General features: G+C 62.5%; 3 protein-coding genes across 3 annotated transcripts; all 3 read left to right on the top strand.

Annotated features, from left to right (window-relative positions):
- Positions 1–866: 866 nt before the first annotated feature.
- VTJ83DRAFT_7123 (uncharacterized protein) lies at positions 867–8,098 on the top strand (the record flags this gene model as incomplete). The annotated part of the gene is made up of 6 exons (XM_071013911.1): positions 867–1,120; positions 2,042–2,404; positions 2,486–2,583; positions 2,662–7,590; positions 7,669–7,818; positions 7,902–8,098. 6 exons carry the CDS (start codon positions 867–869, stop codon positions 8,096–8,098), a joined length of 5,991 nt encoding a protein of 1,996 aa, XP_070863340.1.
- Positions 8,099–9,885: 1,787 nt separating this feature from the next.
- VTJ83DRAFT_7122 (uncharacterized protein) lies at positions 9,886–13,338 on the top strand (the record flags this gene model as incomplete). The annotated part of the gene is made up of 1 exon (XM_071013910.1): positions 9,886–13,338. One exon carries the CDS (start codon positions 9,886–9,888, stop codon positions 13,336–13,338), a length of 3,453 nt encoding a protein of 1,150 aa, XP_070863339.1.
- A 1,728-nt stretch (positions 13,339–15,066) lies between these two features.
- VTJ83DRAFT_7121 (uncharacterized protein) lies at positions 15,067–19,676 on the top strand (the record flags this gene model as incomplete). Its single annotated transcript, XM_071013909.1, has 4 exons — positions 15,067–15,163; positions 15,244–17,237; positions 17,333–18,456; positions 18,542–19,676. 4 exons carry the CDS (start codon positions 15,067–15,069, stop codon positions 19,674–19,676), a joined length of 4,350 nt encoding a protein of 1,449 aa, XP_070863338.1.
- Positions 19,677–22,192: the final 2,516 nt, after the last annotated feature.

Below are 22,192 nucleotides of genomic sequence, written 5' to 3'. Positions count from 1 at the left end.
GCAGCGGGTGGACGTTTTGTTATCACGCCCACTGCGCTCTGGTGTGAAAAGAATGCATGACGCTGCTGTGACATTAGGCACTGAGGGGGAGCTGGTGCTTGTAGATCCTGCTGTTGCAAGACAACCCAACGATAGGGTCGGGTACATCCACCCGACGGTTGTGCTGTGAGTGCCAAATCCCGAGCTGCTGCGCTTGTACGTAGGATCAGGACTTTCTGCCGTCGATCGCACCAAATTGATGTGTAGAAACAATGCCCAAAGGACCTGGGATCCACGCCAAGTCCTGGCCGATGTTCCCCATGCCTCCCGTACATAGTGCCGTGGTGTACACAGTAATAGTCTAGGTCCCTATCAGCGAGTGAAACGCTCCACCAGGCTGTTGATGCCACTCTGCCCGGTTCCCTTGGAAAAGGTGCCAAGCAGGCGCCGCAGATCGGTTGCCAAGGCCAACTCTTCACCAACCCACCATGGCAAGACGACGGCATGGGGGGGGGGGCCTGGCCCGGTGCCATCCAAGGTGGGCCTTGGAACAGCGACGGCGTCCCAACAGAGCCAGGCGACCGCGGGGGGTGAAACGGGGGGGGGGGGGGAACTATGGCTTGACACCATCCGGCCGTCCATCCATCTGGGTGTCCATCCCTCTCCACCACCCAACCACCCTCTTTGATCCGCCCCTCCTCTCCCCCTTCGAAGCCAACGACATTCCTGCCCGAAGCAGGCATTGCTGCCATCGCCCACCCCTATCCGCCGATTCCCTCGAAGCGCTTCGAACCCAGCCCATGGGTAAACGAGAACGAAGCCCCTCCTCTGTTTTGAGCCGCCGTCCGTTCCATCCGCCGCCAACTGCGTCTCCGATGGCGTAATCCATGGCAGAACGACAAGCAGCAACCCAGCGGTCCAGATCGGCTTTTGATAACAACCACCACCACCACCACCGTCACAACAACAACAACGACAACAACAACCACTTCGCAACCCTCCTGCCTCCCCTGTCCGCTCCGGCCGCCGCCGCTTCTTCGAGCCCCGTGCACGCCAACAGCCCATCGTCTGCTTTTGCTGCTGTTGCATCTGCTCCTATCGCCGCTTCTCCAGCTGCCTCTCTAGCAGCGCAGCCCGCAAGGTACCTACAACCCGACCCCCTCTCTTCGATCCCTGCGCTTTTCTGCCCGTCTCTGGATTCGTGCCACCCTTTCATCGCCCCCTGCTTTGCACCTTCGTCTGCACGCCGCTCCTGGTTTTTCCACACCTGCACCTCATCCGCTCCCGGGTCGTGGCGAGTCGAGGTGGTCCGTCCCGCCCTGGTCGGCGTCGTCTCTTCCGGTGCAGGTGGGCAGGCAGGCTCCCGTGCTCCGCTTCATCCGCATCTTGCCCGTGCATCCCAGCGGAACCCGGGCCCCAACATCCTCCCTCCCACATCTCGACGCACGCTTGCATGCAGGCAGTTCAAGGAACGTGCCTGTGCAGTGCAGTGCAGTGCAGTGCAGTGCGGTGCGGTGCAAACGCAGAACCTCACGGGGAGGGGGGAAGAAACACAAGTTGTGTGCATCCAAAAAAATTAAAAATCAAAAACCCCCTGGGAAACCCAATCACCACCCAAAATTGCCTTCTGTTTCTTTTTCGTCTTCTTCTTCAAGGTTGGGAGGTCCCGTCTGGGATGTGCATTTGTTCTTTCTGCCGCAAAGTACGGCTCTCGCTCGCATGCAACAAAGGACCGAGGGCGACATCGACTTGCCCCACAGTTTTTTTTTGGCGAACAAGTGTTTCCCGTCTTCGGCTACCATTTCGTCCATCCGCATCCACTCAAACCCAACCGGGACTGGGACGGGGACTTGGGACTGGGACATTGCACATCCACCACATCCACCACATCCACCACATCCACCAGCACTGGACCTCCGCCACCACAACCGTCATCCCAAGAAACCTGCCATCGATGACCTCACTCTTCGGATTTCCCTCCTTCACTGTCGCCTAAACGACCGCCTGCTGTCGTCCTCATGACAGACAGGGCCTGATCATCATATTTACTCATGTCGCCCAGGGTCACCCGCTCGTCCGCCCGACAAGCCGCGAGCCAGGCTTCCTCGTCGACCTCCTCTTCCATCGCACCCGCCGCTACCGCCGCCGCTTCTTCCGCCCCATCCTCGGCCGCCCTACACCCGCCGCCCCAGCCTCCGCCAGTCCCCCCAACGCCGACCACCCGCAAACGCAAACCCGCCAACCCTTCCCCTCAGCAGCCGGCCACCGAGTCCCCTGCGTCGGCCCGAAGGTCCAAGCGACCACGGGTGGCACAGGCGTCTCCGCAGCCCCAACCGCCTGCCGCATCGGCTCCAGCGCCGCCAGCTTCGTCGGCCCCATCCCGCCGGAGGAAGGGCAAAGCGCCTGCAACCATGTCGAGTTCCGGGTGCGTACCAAGGGCCTGAAACCAGCAGGGCAGGACGCGGTCCTGAAAGAAGCCGAATGCTGACCAGAAACGCACGAGCAGGAGCCCCGAGCCACCGCAGAATCTCGAAACCTCGGCCCCGACGTCATCCCACAACACCCGTTCGGGCCGCTCCAAGAAGCCCCACCCCAGCAGTCGAGGTATGTGCGCCGCGCTTGTTGGTCAACCGCGGAAGAGTTATGGCCGAAAGACGGCTCACATGCATCCCTGCCCTCCAGCCGGGGACTCGTCACCCAACCTCCCACCCTCGTCGAGCCGGCGATCGAAACGCACCGCCACCGACCCATCGCAACAAGATCAGGACGTCGTTATGAGCGGCACCGACGAGCACGAGAAATCGACGGCGGCGCCCCCGCCCCCGCCTCCCGAGGACCGATTCCCCGACGAGGAGAGCGACGAGAACGACGACGACGACGATGAAGAGCTGCGGAGATACGATGACGACGACGACGACGACGACGATGTTGACCCCTTCGGCATGGGAGGCTCGGGCGGCGTCCCCGGCCTCTCCCACACGCTACGGGCGTTGACCGGGATGGTATCGGGGACCTCGGCGAGGTTTCGCGAGATCTTGACAAACCTTCGCCAGAAGGACGACCCGACCATCCAGCTGATCGCCCTGCAGGAGCTCTCGGAGCTCTTGCTCATCCACAACGAGGACACGCTCTCGGGGCACTTCTCGCCCGACGCCTTCGTCAAGGAGCTGGTGTCGCTGATGCAGCCCAACGAGCTGACGGGCGAAGAGAACCCCGAGATCATGCTCCTCGCCTGCCGGTGTCTGGCCAACCTCATGGAGGCCCTTCCGTCCACCACCTCCAACGTCGTCTACGGGCACGCCGTTCCGCTCCTCTGCCAGAAGCTCCTCGAGATATCCTTCATCGATCTGGCCGAGCAGGCCCTCAGCACCCTGGAGAAGATCTCGCTCGAGTATCCATCGAGCATCGTCCGCGAGGGCGGCCTGACGGCCTGCCTCTCGTACCTCGAGTTCTTCGCCACGAGCACGCAGCGCGTGGCCGTCACGACGGCGGCCAACTGCTGCCAGAATCTCGACATGGACTCGTTCCCCGTGGTCCGCGACGTCATGCCCATCCTGCTCAACGTCCTCGGGAGCAACGACCAGAAGGTGGTGGAGAAGGGCTCGCTTTGCGTCACCCGCATCGTCGAGAGCTTCCGCTTCCACCCGCAAAAGCTCGAGGAGCTCATCAGCGTCGACCTCCTCAAGGCCATCCTTCGCCTGCTGCTGCCGGGCTCCACCAACCTGATCGGCGCCCACATCCACACCCAGTTCCTCCGCGTGCTGGCCATCGCCGCCCGTGCGAGCCCGCGGCTCTCGGCCGAGCTCTTCAAGATGAACGTGGTGGAGACCATCTACCAGATCCTGACCGGCGTCTCCCCTCCGAGCGGCACCCACGACGTCGGTTCCAAGCTCGACAGCGTCTTGATCATGCAGGCTCTCATCCACCGCCCGCGGGACCAGATCCTCGAGACCCTCAACCTCGTCTGCGAGCTCTTTCCCGAGCTGCCCCACAACCTGGACCCGACGTGGCGCGGTATCCCAGGGCTGATGCTGCTCGGCGAACCCCCCTCCTCGTCGTCGGGCTCGCGCAGAAAGACGGCCAACGAGAAGCGCGTGGAGCTGCTGCAGACGTGCAAAGACCAGGTCCGGCGCTTCTCCATGATACTCTTCCCCACCCTGACCGACGCCTACTCGAGCACCGTCAACCTGAACGTGCGCCAAAAGGTGCTGATCGCCCAGCTCAAGATGGTGTCCAACCTGGACCAGGAGATCCTCATCGACGCCTTGAGGCCCGTGTCGTACGCCTCCTTCCTGGCCTCCATCATCTCCCAGCAGGACCACCCCTCGTTGGTGTTCTACGCCGTCGGCGCGGCCGAGCTGCTCATGAGGCGCCTGGCCAGCGTCTACCGGTACCAGCTGTACCGCGAGGGCGTCATCGCCGAGATCACCAAGCTGGCCAACCAAGAACCGGACCCTGCACCGAAACGCCCGCACCAAGAATCCCCGACGCCCTCCCAAGAACGCGACCAGGCGGCCGACGAGGAGGATTCGGACGACTTGGACAGGTCATCGCCGTATCGCGACGGCGACGACAACGACGACGACGACGACGATGACGACGACGACGATGACGAATCCGGTCAGGACGAGCCGCACGACGGAGACGAAGAGAACATGGAGGGCATCGCCAGAGACGAGGATTACTCGGGCGACGAGGACGAAGACAACGAGAACGAGAACGACGAGGGAGAAAGGGGCATGGACGGCATGTCGGCCTCCCCCGCCAGCTCCGAGAGCTCCAGCGTCTCGGCCGCCGGCCCTCCGATGATCTCGGACGTGCCGTCCATGAAGACCATGATCATCACGGCCGCCAAAAAGTTCCTCGAGGTGCACGACAACGAGAAGGAGGGCAAGGCCCTGAAGAAGAAGGCCACGCAGATCCTCGACAACCTGTCGAGCTTGGCGAACGAGATCGAGGCCTTTTATCTCCGCCGCAGCTTCACTTCTCAGCTGGCCCTCGACAGCGGCATCGACCTGTTCAAGCGGCTGGCGTCGTACTTCGACTCGGACGTGCTGGAGAGCGTCACGAGCGCCGAGCTGTTGGCGTCGGGCGTGGTGAGGGTCCTCGAAGAGGTCCTCAGCAACCCCGACGAGCAGCTCGCCGTCGCGGCGCAATCGGCGTTCCTCCAGGTGTTTATGGGATACTCCGTCAAGGCGAAGCCCAAGGCGGCCGCGTCCGTTTCGCCTGCGACCCCCCTCAGCGTGCTCGTCCACAAGCTCCAGGACCTCCTGAGCCGCTCCGAGCACTTCGAGGTGGTGACGGTCCACCACCACTCCTTCGACAGCAACCGCAGCAGCGCCGCCTCCATGCTTGCCAGGCAGCTCCGGCTCAAGCTCGTGGCGGACGAGGATTCCAACATCCCCCGGCACTATCGCAACATCATGGTGTCGATCCACGCCATCACCACCTTCAAGTCCTTGGACGACTACCTGAGGCCGCGCATCAGCCTCTCCGACCGCCCTCGCTCTTCCAAGAGAGACGCCGTTTCCAGGGCCCTCGCCGCCATGGCCGGCTCGGGTCTTCCTATGAACTCCGCGGCGTCCCGGTTGTTGGAACGCGCGATGTCGTCGTCGGGCTCGCCAAGCTCGGGCCCTCCGCCGCCTCCTGTTGCTTCGTCGCAGCCTTCCAGCTCGCGGCCGTCGACGCGCAGGTCGTCCCGCCGGCAAGCCACCTCGGACGGTGCCCCTGCGCCGCCGCCGCCGCCGCCGCCGCCGCCGGCAGCGGCGGATGAGGGCGGCTTCGGAAACACCCTCGAGTGCGCCGACGAGAAGCCTCTCTCGAACGACGAGGAGATGGACGAGGAGGGCCCTCTCGACGTGGTGCGCGACATGGACGAGGGCATGGAGGACGCGGAAACCCCCGACCCGTCGGCCGTTAACCTCGAGGTCGCAGCGGGCGGCAAGGTGACGGCGCGCACCGAAGACGGGACCCGGGTTCCCACCCCAGGACGCAGCCAAAGCCGCTCGGCGTCTTCGTCTCTCCTGCACAACCGCTCGAGCACGTCGACCGCTCCCCCGCACGGAACGCCGACGCCCCCGGCGCCGTCCCGGCCCATGTCGTACGCCGCCGCCGTCCAGTCGGTGCCGCAGGACTGGCACATCGAGTTCAGCATCGACGGCAAGGTCGTGCCTCTCGAGACGACCATCTATCGGGCCGTGTACAGCGCGTGCAAGGGCCAAGACGACCAGTACGGCCGCAACATCTGGTCCACGGTGCACCCGATTCAGTTCCGGAGGGTGCCCGGACCTCCGCCGACCGAGTCGACCGCCTTTGGAAGCCTCAGCGACTCGGCCGCCGACCTGGATGAAAACGGCACGCCGGGATCCCTGGCGAAGTCGCCCGTCACCGCGTCGATCCTCCGGCTGCTCAAGAAGCTCCACGACCTGAACGCCAACATCGACGACGTGCTGGTCGAGAACAAGGAGGCGCTCCGGCTAAACGCCGAGCCGCTGTCGCAGTTTGTCAACACCAAGCTCACGGCCAAGCTGAACCGGCAGCTCGAAGAGCCGCTCATCGTGGCGAGCAACTGCCTCCCGAGCTGGAGCGAGGACCTGGCCCGGCTCTATCCGTTCCTGTTCCCCTTCGAGACGCGCCATCTCTTCCTGCAGTCGACCTCGTTCGGCTACGCCAGGTCTATGAGTCGCTGGCAAAACGCGCAATCTCAGGAGGAGGCGCGGAGAGACCGCCGCGACGAACGGCCGTTCCTGGGCCGCCTGCAGCGCCAAAAGGTGCGCATCTCGCGCGCCAAGATCCTCGAGTCGGCGGTCAAGGTCATGGAGCTGTACGGGTCCGCGCAGAGCATTCTCGAAGTTGAGTACTTTGACGAGGTGGGCACGGGCCTGGGCCCGACGCTCGAGTTCTACTCGACCGTGTCCAAGGAGTTTTGCAAGAAGAAGCTCAAGCTCTGGCGCGACAACGATCCCCACGGGGACAGCGAGTTCGTGTCGGGCCCGACGGGCCTGTTCCCGCGCCCCATCAGCGACGAGTTTGCTGCGTCCGAGGAGGGCGAGAAGATACTGCAGCTGTTCAAGGTGCTGGGCAAGTTTGTGGCCCGGTCCATGATCGACTCGCGCATCATCGACGTCCACTTCAACCCCATCTTCTTCCGGATCGGGGACGAGTCGGGCTCGGTCAAGCCGTCGCTCGGCGCGGTCAAGTGCGTCGACCCGGTCGTTGCGCGCTCGCTCATGACGGTCAAGAGGTTTGCCCTGGCCAAGAAGGAGATCGACGAGGATCCCAACCGCACCCCGGCGCAAAAGGCGATGGATACGGCCAACATCACGGTCGATAACATCAAGATGGACGACCTGTATCTCGACTTTACGCTCCCCGGGTACCAGGAGATCGAGCTGATCCCCAACGGCTCGCAGACGCCCGTCACCATCGACAACGTGGATCTGTATCTGGAGCGGGTCATCGACATGACCATCGGGTCCGGCGTGCGCCGGCAGGTGGACGCGTTCCGCGCCGGCTTTTCGCAGGTGTTCCCGTACTCGGCGCTGAGCTCCTTCACGCCGGATGAGCTGTGCTCGTTGTTTGGACGGATCGAGGAGGATTGGTCGCTGGAGAGTACGTTGGCTTTTCCCCCTCGGTCCCCCCGTGGGTGCGGATCGTGCATCCTGTTGCTAACTTTGGTGTTCTTTGCAGCGCTTATGGATTCGGTCAAGGCCGACCACGGCTACAACATGGACAGCAAGACGGTCCGGAATCTGCTGCAGGCCATGAGCGAGTTCACGCCGGCGCAGAGGCGAGATTTCTTGCAGTTCACCACAGGGAGTCCAAAGTTGCCCATCGGCGGTACGTCCCTTTCCCTCTTTCCGCTTCGGGATGGAGAGCATAGAAGCGGTGTTTGGCTAACATGTTTTGGTTTTTTCCTACAGGCTTCAAGAAGCTCACGCCCATGTTTACGGTGGTTTGCAAGCCAAGCGAAGCGCCGTATACGTCGGATGATTACCTGCCCAGCGTCATGACGTGCGTCAACTACCTCAAGCTTCCGGATTATTCGAGCATCGAGGTGTTGAAGAAGAGGCTGTTCACGGCGATCAAGGAGGGACAAGGTGCCTTCCATCTTTCTTGAGCGAGCCAGTTTGGGTGGTTGGGTTAGGCATGGTCAGAAAGGCGAACAGGCGTGGATGGGGGGAATTTTGTGCGTGTGTGCGTGTGTGTGTGTGTGTGTGTTGTCTTGTTTTTCTGCCCTTTGCTTTCTTTGGGCGCTGCTTCTCGGCGGGACCGTAATGTTATCAGAGCACAAGGGGCGGGAGGGGGCCAGCATGGACTCGGCGCGGGGTATGGGCATGCAAAACTTTGTTTTCTTTTCGAGTTCGCTTTCAGTATGGCATGGGAAAGGAAGAGGAAAACGACTGAAGGGGGACCACCGAGCAGGGGCGTTGGTGGTGGTGGTGGTGGTGGTGGTGGTGAATGAGAGAGGCAAGGAGGGGAGAAACCATGGCAGGAAAGGAGAAGAAAGAGGGGGGGAGAAGGAAGTTGATTCGAGGAGAGGAGAGAGGAGGAGAAGAGGAAGAGGGAGATGGAAAGGCAGCGAAGAAGGGAAAATGCTGGACGAGGTAATTTTGCTTTGGGGTTGTGGGTTGTCAGGTGTTTTGTACAGCAGAGGCGAGGCGGTAAGACTTGGGGCTGTAGGTTGTGACGGTATCTTTTTCTTCCCCTGTTCTTTGTCTTTTTTCTTTCTTTTTTTCTTTTTTTTTTCGGTTGTTTTCTCCCTCAGCACAAGATACAGCACTACTCTACCCACCTGCCGACCCCTAGGCACAACAAACAGAATGTGTGAAGTTTGCCTTGCCGTGGCTTTTTGCTAGGTTACCTAGTACTTGTCGAGGGGGTTTCGCTAGACTGGTGAATGGAGAATGGACAGACGGGCCAGACAAGCATTGGTACACACAGGCATTTGCTATAACCAAGGACACAAGGTGAAGAGGAATAGCACAGATGTTGTACCTTGTTATTTCAATCTGGCTACCTATGGTAGGTCTGTTGGAGCGCCACCAGATGGATGGGAGGTACAGCAGGGATTCCGGATGAGGTGCCCAAGTTGTAAAGAACATGCTCCAAACACAAACCCTTTTGGTGGTGCAGGAGGTGGGGAGCCCGGGGGGGGGGGGGAGGGCGGGGCGGTGGTGGTGCACGGCAGTCGGTTCTGCAGGCACCCCCGGAGGAATGATGATGTCATAGGTAGGACGGGCTGGGACGGATTGGACCCATCGGCCGTTCCTGGGGTGGGGTGGGCCTGCGAGCCCGGGGTTGTTGCCACAGCAGGACAAGCGACGCGCCAGAAGTGGCCCCACCGACGCGTCGGGACGTGACTGACGCGCGCTGTGTCATGTCACCATTTTCTCTTTTTTCAAGCTCGGGTTCGGTTGGTCCGGGTCACGAGCCTCGAGCGCTGGCGTAGCGAAGCAGAGCTTTCAAAAGGCACTGACAGGGCTTGCTCCTGGTGTTTGCCCTTTGGAACTCGACGAGTCCCTGCCGCCGACTTGGAACTCTTGAAGCCTACCTATGTACTACGCACACACGACTCACCATCTACCTTACCTAAACAAAAGAGCATGCCCGAGCGGGAATCCATCCCCATCTCTCACCCCACACCAGACGCCGAGACTCCACATTGGCCTGCCGCGAACCGCGGAATTAGGCCGGTTCGGGGATGAAGTCCTCCACCCCCTAGTCGTCATCATCGGCTTTCCACAGACACCACGTCCACACGGCCCGGCTCCTGGTGGACTGCACGACAACATCTGCGACGCACACGCCGCATCCAAGACGCCAGCTGCACCGAGCCTGACCCTGGGCCATCCCACGCCTGCCGGCACATAGTCGATCCAACAGAGCACGGCACAGCTTGCAACGATGCCTCCTCGACGCAAGCATCCCCAACCCCCTGCCTCCTCGGCGGCATCGGCGGCACCCTCCAAATCAAAAAAGTACGAATCCACCCCGGTTCTTAAGCAAGTCACCTTCCCACCACGCCAGAAGATCGTCAAGACCTACGCCGCCCGCCGCTCGCTGCCTGCCGAGCTCGAGACGGCCACCCTCCCCGGCGCCGAGGACGAAGCAGCGCCAGACCCGCCTTCGGGGAGGCGAAACACCCGCAGGAGCCTGAAGCAGACCACCCTGACGCAGATCGACTACGTGCGGAGCTTTTCGGCATCCGGCGAGGAGATGGAGGGAGCAGGCGGGCTGAGGGATGACGTGGAGGACTGGGGCGAGGAGGAAGATGGGGATGCGGATGTGGAGATGGGGGTTGAGACGAAGCCGGAGGCCGAGATGGCGGAGCTGACGACGACGACGACGACGACAAAAACAATAACAACAGCGGGCCTGACGAGAAAAAGGTCGGAAAGGAGGTCGAAACGGAGAAAAACCACGGGTGACCTGCCGGTCGAACCGAAGCTGGAGCGGGAGGGGTCGCGGTTCATGACGCAGACTTTGACGCAGCTCCTCCCGGAAGTGTTTGGAAGGGACCGGGACAGGCTGCGAGCCGTGGATGCCGATGACGACGATCACAACGACGATAACGGCCATGACGACTTTACCAAGGCAGAAGAGGATGAAGAAGCCGGAAACGCGCCCGCTCAGCCGTCGGGGGGCAAAAACACCCGGCGTACCAAAGCCGCTCCGCCCAAGCGAGGGAAAGGCAAGAAGATCAAGGCGGATCCCGACCCGGTCCCGGACCTCCCCCATACCCCGAGCAAGCCCATCCGCAACGTGGAAGAGATCCCCTCTTCGCAGCCCACGCCCTTCACGCCCTTGAACGGCTACAGCCCGATTCCGCCAGAAAGATCGCCGCTGGCGCAGAAATTGTCGAATCGCGATCCCTCGCAGCGAGCGGCTATCGGGACCGCCGACGCAGGGCCCCAAAGAACGACAAGCACGGGCAAGCTGCCCCCCACCCTCGTCATCCAAGACACCTACAGCATCAGCGGAGATAGCAGCCCGGTGCTTCCGTCCTCGTCCCAACACCCGACCGCCGGCGTCACCCCCACCCACCCTCGAACCCGGTCCCAGACGCAGAGCCAGCGGCGGCAGCCCCTGGCAGAGATACCCCTCCCTAGCATGGAGCTCGGCGTCGGGTCGACCCTGCCCGGCGAGACCCAATCCGCGCGGAGGAAGCGCATGTTCGTGGAGATCCCGGACTCGGACGACGACATGGAGAGCGTGGGATCGACGCCGTTGGCGGCGCGGTCGGCGCGCTCGGTCCGTTCGGCACGCCAGGCACCGCTGGCGCAGCGGACGCCGGTGAGGAGGGGGCTGGAGAGCGTCCAGCAGGAAGAAGGGTTTGCCATTGCTGCCGATCCGGGCTCGGCGGGGTCGGGGAGGCCTGGCGACCCGAGGAGGAGCTTGGTTCCCGAGACCCCGGCGAGCGGGAGGTCAAACAAGGAGAACGAGACGCCACAGATCAAGGTGCATGAGGATCCCGAGGGCGAGGGCGAGGGCGAGGGCGAGGGCGAGGGCGAGGGGATGGAGGGAGAGGACGAGGAACCCGGCTCGCCGACGCCGCGGCTCGGTCGACGGTCGCAGGCCACGAGCAGGGCGAGCCAGGTCAGCCCGAACACGGCGTCGCAGTTCTGGACCGCGTCGGCGGGGGAGGGGGGCCAGAGCTCGGCGTCGGCGATGCGGGAGCTTGCCGTTCTGCAAGACGTTCCTGCTGCCGTCGGGACGGAGGCGTCGAGCCCGCCCCGGATGTCGCAGTTTCACGGCAGCATGGGTGCTTCTGCTCGGAGGGCACGCCGTTCTACGCCGCAGCTGGATTCGGAAGAGACGGCGAGCGAGGCGGAGGAGCATGAGGAGGCGAATCTTGCAGCCGTCGACGAAGCAGACGAGGCGGCCCGCAGGAGCTCACAGGCGGTACATGAGGGGAAGCACAGGGCGACGACCCCCGAGATCAGCACGGAGCCCTCCACCGATGGAATGCCGGGCACGCCCACGCCGGCCGTTCGCAAGGTGGTGCAGATAGAAGAGCCGCAGCCATCGATGGGCGACGAGGCGCGCAAGGAGACACCGGTCCGACCGAGCCGGCTGCCTCGGTCGTCGCCAGCGTTCCCTCGCCAGACGCAACGGCGGTCTCAGTACTACAGCCAGCGGCTGGAGAGCCAGCGCTTCGAGAGCCAGCGCGTTTCCCTGGACGTGATCCGCTCGCTCGGCCCGCAAACGGATCGTTCCGACATCCTCATCGCGATGAGCCCGGAGATGGTCAAAGAGATGCTCGACGGCAAGCGGGACCACGAGTTTCGCACCTACCGGTTCCCGCCGCAGGTCTCGCGCTGCTGGATCTACGAGACGGAGCCCGTCAACGAGATGCGGTACATGGCCACCATCGGCCCCGCGCGGGAGCCCGGGCAGATCCCGAGCCACACGGGCCTCGGCAACGCAGCGTTCAACGCCGGCGCCTCGGGCCTCCTCTTCGCGCACGAGCTGCGCCAGGTGTACGTGCTCAACAACCCGATCCCGCGCGAGGACATGGAGGACAACGACCTGGGCGACGGCCCGCCGTCGAGGTACAGGTACCTGCCGCCTGCGGTAGTGGGGGATCTGATGGGAAACCTGAACCGCGCGTGGTTTGCCGAGGGGGAGGAAGAGGAGGCGATCACGGTGTCGCAGGAGCTGGAGGAACAGATTCGAAGCGACATCATCCACTCGACGCAGCGGCCCAGGACGCGCCTGGACGTCCTGGAGGAGGAGGGAGAACAGGAGGCGGAGGAGGTTGTTCCGTCGAGCCAGAGCCCGCTGGAGCATCGTCGAGCGTCCAACACGGCGCCTGCGGGACCGGCACGGCCGAGCCAGACGAGGCTTTCCGGGCATCCGAGCCAGGACGAGGCGGGGAACGAGACGAACCTGTCCCCCCCGTCGGCTCTGCTGCTCAGACGGCACCAGCACCCTCCGCCCCGCCTCGGCACAACGCACGTCCGGCCCTCCCAAGCCACCACGGCCTCCAACCTCTCCTCCTCCCCCGAGCCACCCGCGACGAGGGGAAAGCCATCCCCTCCCGGATCGGCGACCTCGGCGAGCGCCTTCCGAAAGCCGCCGCTGCCGGCCGAGCCGAGCGGCGATGGCCTCCCGCGGCGCGGAGAGCGGGCGCCGGAGGCCGACAAGGAAGCGACGCAAGACAGCCACAGGCTTCCTTCGTCTTTGCCGGCGACGGTGCGACGCGGCGACAGCAGCGGGCTGTCGGCGGCCGGCGGGGAGAGCTTGCTGCCGTCGTCGATGGTGCTGCCGCCGGACAGCTTGCTGCTGGAGGAGGTCGGGATGGCGCCGCCGCCCGTGGATCTTTTGGATTCCGACCCGGAGGACGACAAGGGCTAGGCGTCGAAGAGGGTGGGGTGGGATGTGGGATGTGGGAGGTGGGATGGCGGGTATGGGGACCTAGGTACCTATCTACCTAGGTACCTACCTACCTACGTAGGGAATGTCGTATTGGTTCTGGGAGGGTCGGTCGGGTCTGAGAGGGGATGGGATGGTCTGGCTTGGTTGGGTGAGGCGCTGCCGGCAGGGGGGTGTACGGAAAAGAAACTCGTGATGAGGCATGATGTGTGGACCTAGCTGGGGCTCTCGACACCGGGATGGATGGATGGGTGGCTGGATGGATGGCTACATTCACGGCGGGTTTGGTTCACGTATCAGGTACCTAGATTGGAGGGTGGCATGTTTCGGTGTTTTCTTTCGCGCACATGGCTTGTTTGTGTATTTGTTGTTGTCGTTTATGCGTTCTATTCGCCTATGTGACCGAAACGAGTCAGCTCGTCAGCACGGCAACGGTATCGGTACTTGCCTCTCTCAGGTTTGAATGAGTGATGGAGGTACGTCACCTGAGCTGGAGTGGTATTCTGCAGCGTTTCTGGTCTGTTACCACCTAGAGATATCGAGCTTCCATGACAACGGCGTAGCGAGCTATCCAGAGGGCTTGCCCGCTTCCATAGGATCGGGTTGTTTCGGCTACCACTCGTGACCAACATACCTGACAGGACTCTATACCCTGGCCCTCCATGGCAGGCTAGGTAGCAAAGGACCTTTTTTTCGGGTCGAGTTGCCGGAGATGTTTGTTGTTGTCGTTGCTGCATCAGGATGACGGTGACGGGTTGGACTATTTCTGAACTAATTATACATGATGGATGGCATGAGTGCTTACACCCGAGGGCTTCATCATGGAACTTTAGGTCTCCACCATTACCGTACGAAACGGCCAGGACCGTCCTGCAGCACGGGCTTCCATGCCTACCAGAAAGTTCACCAAGTTATTGCATCCACGTACATAAGGTAGCTACCTAGGTAGGTAGGGACCCTTTGTTGTGGTAAGGGAAGGGAGGTTTGACAGAGGGCGCAGAGGTGGAGACACGGAACGCCGCCAACCTGAGGACCGGGACTCCACTTGATTGGTGTTCCCGCAGTATAGTACTAGTAACGGTACGGTCGGGCCCGTTACGTTACGGTCCGGTACGGTTGCTTGGGCCCAGGGAGCTCCAGGCTGGCAACCCACTCTTGCTCGCTCCCTTTCCAATCCCGACAGGCCAAGCCAAGCCCAAGTCCCCCCGTTCTCCGTCCCGCACGCACCCCACGCTCGCCCACGACAGGACGGCAAGCAGCTTGACGCACGCCACAACCAAACACAACCCACCAACCTTTGACATCCCGGCCCCGGGTTACCAGGTTGGATGCCTCCTATCTACGCTCTACGCACCCGACTTTGACACGGCATCGAGCATCGAGCATCGAGCATCGAGCATCGAGCATCGAGCGACGACTCCAATACCGAACGAACCAAAGAAATCCTTCGTTGCTCCCGGCGAACCCCAGCGTCGTTCCCCTCCTCGAGCCGTCCGAAAATGTCGAGGCACCCCCGCGGTGCGCTGTCGCTTCTACCCAACCGTTCATGACCTACTCTCTCTCTCTCTCTCTCTCTCACTCACTCGCTCCATCTCTCGCTCGCTCTGCCTCGACCTCGTCCTCCTCTCCCTCCTGTCTCCCACCCCCCGTCTTGGTCCCGACCCGGCTTGACGGGAGCGACTCCCCGTCGGCCCCTTGGCCCCCTTCGCCATGAGCGGCCGCGACATGAACCGCGCCGAGCGCTTCGAGGATGAGAAGAGACGCATCATCGACAGCTGCTTCAGCAAGCGCGACGAAGATGGCTCCAGTGAGCACCACCGCCCCCCGGCTGCGGCCGCATGCTTGCTCCCCGGCATGGCTCGACTGACCACAGCATGGCCCGCCCAGTCCTTGAGACCTACATCACCCACATCCGCATCACCGAGTACCAAACGTCCCCCTCCTCCCCGCCGCCCCCCTCCGCCCGGATCCCCCAAAACGAAAAGGCCCGCATCATCATCGTCGCCGTCCGCAAGTCGGGCCGCGTCCGCGTCCACAAGTCCAAGGAGAACTCCAACGGCACCTTCTCCATCGGCAAGACGTGGAACCTCGACGACCTGTCCTCCATCGAGTCCTTCACCAGCCCGACCTGCGCCCCCAACTACCAGCAGTGGGCCGGAGACGTCGGCTTCGTCGTCCACCTCGGCAAGCCCTACTACTGGGAGGCCCAGACCGACAAGGAGAAAAAGTTCTTCATTGCCAGCCTCCTCAAGATCTTCAGCAAGTACACGGGCGGCCGCAGCCCCTCCCTGAGCGGCTTCGAGCAGCGCGAGCTCGAGCAGGTCCTGGGCGGAGCCCAGGCTCGCCGGACCGACGCCAATCGCCCCCCTCCGCGCCTGGCCCCGCTCGACACCAACCCCAGCAGCACAAGCACGTCGCTGGCGTCCGCCTACAATGCCCCGCAGAGCGCCCACTCCGCCTCCTCCATCCCGGCCTTCCCCGAGCGGAACCTCCCTTCCCGCGGCGGCCCTGCCGGGTCCGCCAACGGCAGCTTGGCCTCCCCCGCCCAGAGCCTGGACGGCGGGCGCCCTCCCCAGGACCCGCCGCCGCGCAGGCCCGTCGGCCCCAACCGGAGCCAGGACTCGGTCGCCACGTCCATCGCGAGGAGCGACGACGGGAGCAGCCTGCGCCCGAGCACGAGGAGCGGCGGCGCCAACGGCACGTCGCCCTACGCCACGCCCGAATCCGCGCCTGCGCCGCTGGTCGACGACAAGCCCCCGGAGCGCAGGCGGCCCCCGATGGACCCGCTTCGGAACATGCAGCCTCCCGACAGAGACCTGGTCCCGGCCCCGCTGATGAGCCCCGGCATGCGAAGGGAGCCGGTGCCGCCGCCGCGCAGCGTCGAGAGGACCCGCAAAGACTCGGTCGGCCGCCGGACCGATTCATCGACGACGCAGGCCGACGTCACGACCCCCCAGGACACGGCCCGGCCAGATCTTGCCAGCCCGTCTCAGAGCTCCGCTGCGCAGCCACCGCCACCGCCATCGTCGTTGTCGTCGTCGTCGTCACCGCCGCCGCAGCCGCAGCCGCAGCCACCGCCGCAGCCGACTTCCGAGCCCCCTGCCGCTTCCACGCTGCTCGCCGCTCAGGTTGCGGAGGCCTCCCCTTCGCCCCCGAAGCCCCCGCCGGAGCCTGAGGAGCCCGTCAAGCCAGGTCTTGGACCCATGATCAAGGCCAAAAAGTCCAAAAACGACCTCGCCAGCGCTCTGTGGAAGGCCGCCTCGGCGGCCGCCGCGTTCAAGCCGCGGCCAGGCGGCGCCGCAGAACGTCTGCGCCAGAAAGAAAACAAGCCCGAGGGACCCGATGGCATCACCAGCGTGATCCCGGCGCCCAAGCCGGCTTCTACCCCCAAACCCCCAGAGCCTGCCGCCGCCGCCGCCGCCGCCGCCGCCGCCGCTGTTCCGACCGTCAAGGTTACCGAGTCGGACGGTACGCAACGGCCGGTGAGCACTCAGGCTCCGGCCAAGGAGAAAGACAAGAAGGCCGAGGAGCCGCCCGAAGAGGACGACGAGCGCCGGCGCTCCATCGTGGCCGGCAACGACGTCAAGTACCTGACCACGCTGGGCATCGACCCGTCGCTGCTCAACAACAAGACGAACGAGTTCGCCAAGTGGCTGGATTACTTTGGCTGGGTGCCCGGAAACAAGATGCGCACGCGGACGTTCGACGAGCTGCGCGTGGACCTCGACCGCGAGCTCAGCAGGGCCCAGGCCGGCGGCTGGCTGGCCCGGTTTCAGGAGGAGGACGAGCGCGTCGAGGCCATCAAGCGCGGCATCGATCTTGCCATCAGCGAGTGCGATGATCTGGATAACCTGCTCACCCTGTACAGCGTGGAGCTGGCGGTGGGTTTTTTTTTTTTTTTTTTTTTTTTTTTTGTGCGGCATGCAAGCGCCTTGCCATGTCTTGCCCGTCGCTGACCCTCTGTTTCTTGTTTTAGACCCTGTCCGAGGACATCGCCTACATCGAGGCCCAGGGCCAAGGGTTGCAGGTGCAGGCGGCCAACCAGAAGCTGCTCAAGAAGGAGCTCGAGTCGCTCCTCGAAACCTGCGCCATCAGCCCGTCCGACCTCGAGGCCCTGCGGTCGGCCCCGCTGGAGACGGCGGCCGGCGTCGAAGAGATCGAGGCCTCCCTCGTGACGCTCTTCAAGGCCATGATCAAGATCGACCCGACGCTCGGCAACGCCGAGGCGCGCCCCAGCGAGGACGGCAACGGCGACCCGTCCCTGGGCCTCGAGAGCGACTACGGCAAGATGCGCATCGTGCAGGAAAAGAAGGAAATGTACCGCGCTGAGAGCTCCCAGTTCATTCGCCGCCTCGTCATCTTCATGGAGCGCCAGTTCTCCGAGGCGTGCAAGGAGACCAAGAGGGCGCTCGAGGGCGCCCTGTCCAAAAAGGCCGATGCTCGCAGCCACGAGGCCGGAAGGGATCTGCTGTGGATGTACAGCCCGCTGATCCTGTACGCCCGCGACGTCGACTTGGAAAATTGGGACCGCATCCTGCAGGTCTACCAGGATCGGACCCACCCCGTGTACAAGGACGAGTTCAAAGGCGCCATGGAGGCGTGGAAGAAGAACGCTCGCAAGGCGCTGGGCGACGAGAACGAGCTTCTGTTCACGGCCCAGCAGGACAGGAAGGAAGAAGGCCTCGCCACGACGGCGCGCAAGCTGACCGTCAAGCGCAGCCAGACGCTGGCGCGGACCTTGCGGTCGCCGCTGACGCACGACGGCCGCTCGAGCGACGGCAAGACGGCCGCTGACGGCCGCGTCCTGCCGTACGAGGTGTTTGCGGGCGTGCTGGACGACCTGCTGCCGCTGGCCGAGATGGAGCAGAACTTTATCGTCGACTTTTTCCACGCCACGACGCTCGAGCAGTCCGACTTCCCGGAGCTGGTGGCCGCCGCCCGGCCCCAGGACCGCCGCGGCGGCGACCTCAAGAGGCATCGTCTCATGGAGCCCGACCGCGACCTTGCCCGCCGGGTGACCAAGGCCATGGAGATGATCTTTTCGTTCCTCGAGTCCAGCCTGCAGCAGCTGATCGACTGGGCCTTGAGCATGGATCCTTTGTCAGTATTTCTCTTTTTCTTCCTTTTTGTTTTTCTCCCTTCTGGCAAAAAAACAAAAAGGAAGGCGTACGCTAACTCATCGCAGACAAGGCGTTGGCATCCTGGCCACGCTCGAACGCAGGATGGCCGACATGAGCCAGTCGAACCAGGACTTCCTCAACAACGTGCTGCAAAAGCTCCACGGCAACCTCGAGGCCAGGTTCAAAAAGTTTGTCGACGACCAGGTGCGCGCCATCGAGGAGACAAAGGTCAAGATCAAGAAGCGCAAGGGCGTGATCCACTTCATCCGCATCTTCCCGCACTTCACCGCCGCCGTCGAGAACATGCTCTCCACCACGGACGCCGACTCCCTGCCGGTGCGCCGCATGGTCGATCGCGAGTACGACCGCGTCCTCAAGTCCATGTTCGACTCGCTGCGCGTCATCGCCAGGGAGAACCCCGCCCTGGGCGCCGCCTCGGCCGCCGTGTCCTCGTCGGCCGCCTCCGCCCTCACCGCCGCCACCGCGTCCACCCAGGCCGACCCCGAGGACAAGGAAGCCCTCAACTTCCACATCCTGCTCATCGAAAACATGAACCACTTCCTCGAAGAGGTGCCCAACCCGTCGGGCCGCGAGGTCATCGCGGACTGGCGCGACGCGGCCCAGCGCGAGCTGGCCGAGCACCTGCAGCTGTACCTGCAGGCGGTGATGCGGCGGCCGCTGGGCCGGCTGCTGGACCACCTCGAGAACGTCGAGGCGCAGCTCGCGAGCGGCAAGACGCCCGGCCAGATCGCGGCGCAGCCGAGCAACTCGAAGCAGGTGTTCAACAAGGTGCTGGGGCAGTACGACGGCAAGGAGGTGCGGAAAGGGGTCGAGGCGCTGCGGAAGCGCGTCGAGAAGCACTTTGGCGAGGACGAGCCCAGCGCGCTTTCGGCGCTGACGCCCGACTCGGCAGCGGCGTCGTCGTCGTCGTCGTTGGGGCTGCCGAGCGGCGGCGGCGGAGGAGGAGGAGGAGGCGGAGGAGGCGGAGGAGGGGGAGGCGGCTTGGGCTTGGGCGCGGGCGGCGCGGGCGCGGGCAACGTCGCGCTGGTGAATCGGGTGCTCAAGGAGTGCGAGAGGTTTTACGGCGAGGTGGAGATGCGGATCGGCAAGGTCACGACCGAGGTGTACGGCGGGGATGTCTTGTTTGAGTGGCCCAGGGCGGAGGTGAAGGGGGCGTTTTCGGGGGTTGGGGGGAGGTGAGAGTGAGAGTCGCTGTCGTGGGGAGAGATGGAGCAAGGGGGAGAAGGAGAGGGAGGGGCGGAGTAATGTGATGCATAGCCGTGTACCTACCTACCTACCTACCCACCTACCTACCTACCTACCTACCTACCTACCTACCTACCTAGTACCTTACCTGACCATGAGCGAGGCTCAATGTGTGATGAGCGTGTGTGTGTGTGTGTGTGTGTGTGTGTGTGTGTGTGTATCTATGTGTCTGCGTGTGTGTCTGTGGGTGTCTGCGTCTGTGGGTCTGCGTGTGATTTCATAAAACATGCATCTCATCCTGTTGACAACCTCGTCGACAACGTCGAGGCCAACCCAACGTCAAGATCAACATCACCAACGGTCAACTGCGTGGGGCAAGCAACGCGCTTGATCGCTACGAATTATCGCATCAAACCACCTCCCAAGGTAAGTAACGAATCGACCGCTTAATTCACTAACAGCTGTGTTGTTTCAAACACCGAGACCGCCTCGCTTCCAGCGTTTCTTTTTTCTTTTTTTTTCTTATTTTTTTCTTTCTTCTTATTCTTCATCCCCCAGCACCGCTCGCACCGCTCGCACCGCTCGAGCAGAAAGGATTCCTCCCTCGTCAGTCCTCATCGGAATCGTCATCGGAATCGTCGTCGGAATCGTCGTCAGAGCCCGACTCGTCGCTGTCTCCGTCTCCGTCGACCGGCTCGTCGTCTTTCTTGGGAAACGCGAGGGCGAGCTCGGGGTCGTGGATGGGGAACATGGTCCGACGGCGGACTCTGGCGTCAAAATCTCTGGGGATCGTGTTGTTGTTGTTGTCGTCGTCGGCGGCGGCGACAAGAAGGGAGGGAAGAAGAGACATGATCGTCTTGGGACGGTCTGTGAGGGGTGTTTGTTGGCTTGGGGTAATTATTGGTTGGTTGGTTGGCTGGTGTCTGTTGATGTAAGCGCACCGCAAGGGATGGGTTATATGGTGGGTTTCCGGGTAGGGAAGAGGACGGGGTTTATATGTACCGTGCTTTTTGGTCGTCGCAGGCGTGTTGCGAGGGAGGAGTTGTTGGTCGTGAAAAGTCATGTTTGTGTGCTGGCGGGATCCTTCGGGAGGGTGGTATGTGCGTAATCATTCGTCAAGTCATGGGACATACAGGGAGAGATAGGAATCGGGAGACGGAACGGTGACGTGGGTGGGAAATGGTTACGTCGTCGGTGATGCCGTGGGATTGATCTTGTGGTGGACTCCGGAGCTGTTGACGAGATGTACTTGAAGGGACCAGGGAGGGGCAAAGCGGTGTCTCCCAGACGTAGCGAGTCGCGAGATGCCGAATAAGCCTGACAAAGGACCATCAACTGATGGGGACGATGCGAGTTGCCAACGCAACGGCCGAGTGTAGAACACCCCGTTGCCCGTTTGCTTGCTGGAAGCATGTTGAAGGACAAGTGGTTCCTGATGAGGTCCGGTGCTTGTATGAAACTCACAACCTGGCATCACTGCTCGATGGCTCAACATGCCCTTGTAGATGCTCTGCAAGATTCATGCCGTAAGGACCCTCCCTTCATCATCATACTCTTGCATGTTCCTCGATCGTCGGTGTCGATCAGAACCTTCGCGACGGCGCAGGTCGGATTCGCCTTGTTCTGGCCCGTCACCTGATCGGCGTGGCCGGGTAGAAGCAGATGCTCGCACCCCCAAAGACGTTGGACTTCATGACGGGCTCCTCCAACACGGCGGGCATTTATAGACACTAGGTAATCCGTATAACCTAGTAGTACTTGTAGTCTTAGCTCCGAGCATGGATATATGTACACAGTATGTAGCGCGGTATGGAATGAAAGGGCACTGGCACCTCTGTACGCGGCGGAGGGTTTGCATGTCTAAGGACCAAGATTTGGGTCGAGGTTGGCCGGCGGCGTACAGAAACCGATCAATAGCAGCGTGCTTGACCAACTAATACCGACAAAGTCAACACCGGCCAAAGAGTGGTTGTCGTTGCCCAGCTACAGGGATGATCTTTGCGTTACGGTTAGGGTGGGTGCAGGGGAGCTAGAGCTATGACTGAGTGGTATCGACCCGATACCGTTAAGTGGGTCGTGATGGGGACGACTTTACTTCCTAGGTTATTCTACTTACACACGGGACTGTCATGGGAAGCATTTCATGATCAGTTTGGTAGACTATGCTAATAAGTAGGTACTTGACTCCCAAAAACCAAAAAAAAAAAAAAAAAGTCTTGACCGGTGTAATTAGATCAGTTGGAGAGCAGCCAAGGCAAAGAAAAGCTATGTGTCGGTGCGACTAAACTTGAATCTTATTCCTCTCTGAGCATATCGAAACGCTTTTCACCGTCCAATTCTCGCCTAGCCGCCCTTCCCCTTACACAATCACACAACAGTCGAAGCTTGTCTTTGGAGTGTGCCGGCTGCAAAAGGAGCCCCCCTCCCTCACGTTGCTCAGAAAGACGCCCCACCGACAGTAGACGAGGCCCGGGCATTGAGCCCTCCCAGCGCCGCCGCACTCGTATCTC

The sequence above is a fragment of the Remersonia thermophila genome, chromosome 7, assembly GCF_042764415.1.
Source record: "Remersonia thermophila strain ATCC 22073 chromosome 7, whole genome shotgun sequence".
In the NCBI taxonomy this organism is placed as follows: domain Eukaryota; kingdom Fungi; phylum Ascomycota; class Sordariomycetes; order Sordariales; family Chaetomiaceae; genus Remersonia; species Remersonia thermophila.
The sequence above is the reverse complement of the archived record's forward strand: the minus strand, read 5'-3'. Positions and strand labels throughout refer to the sequence as shown.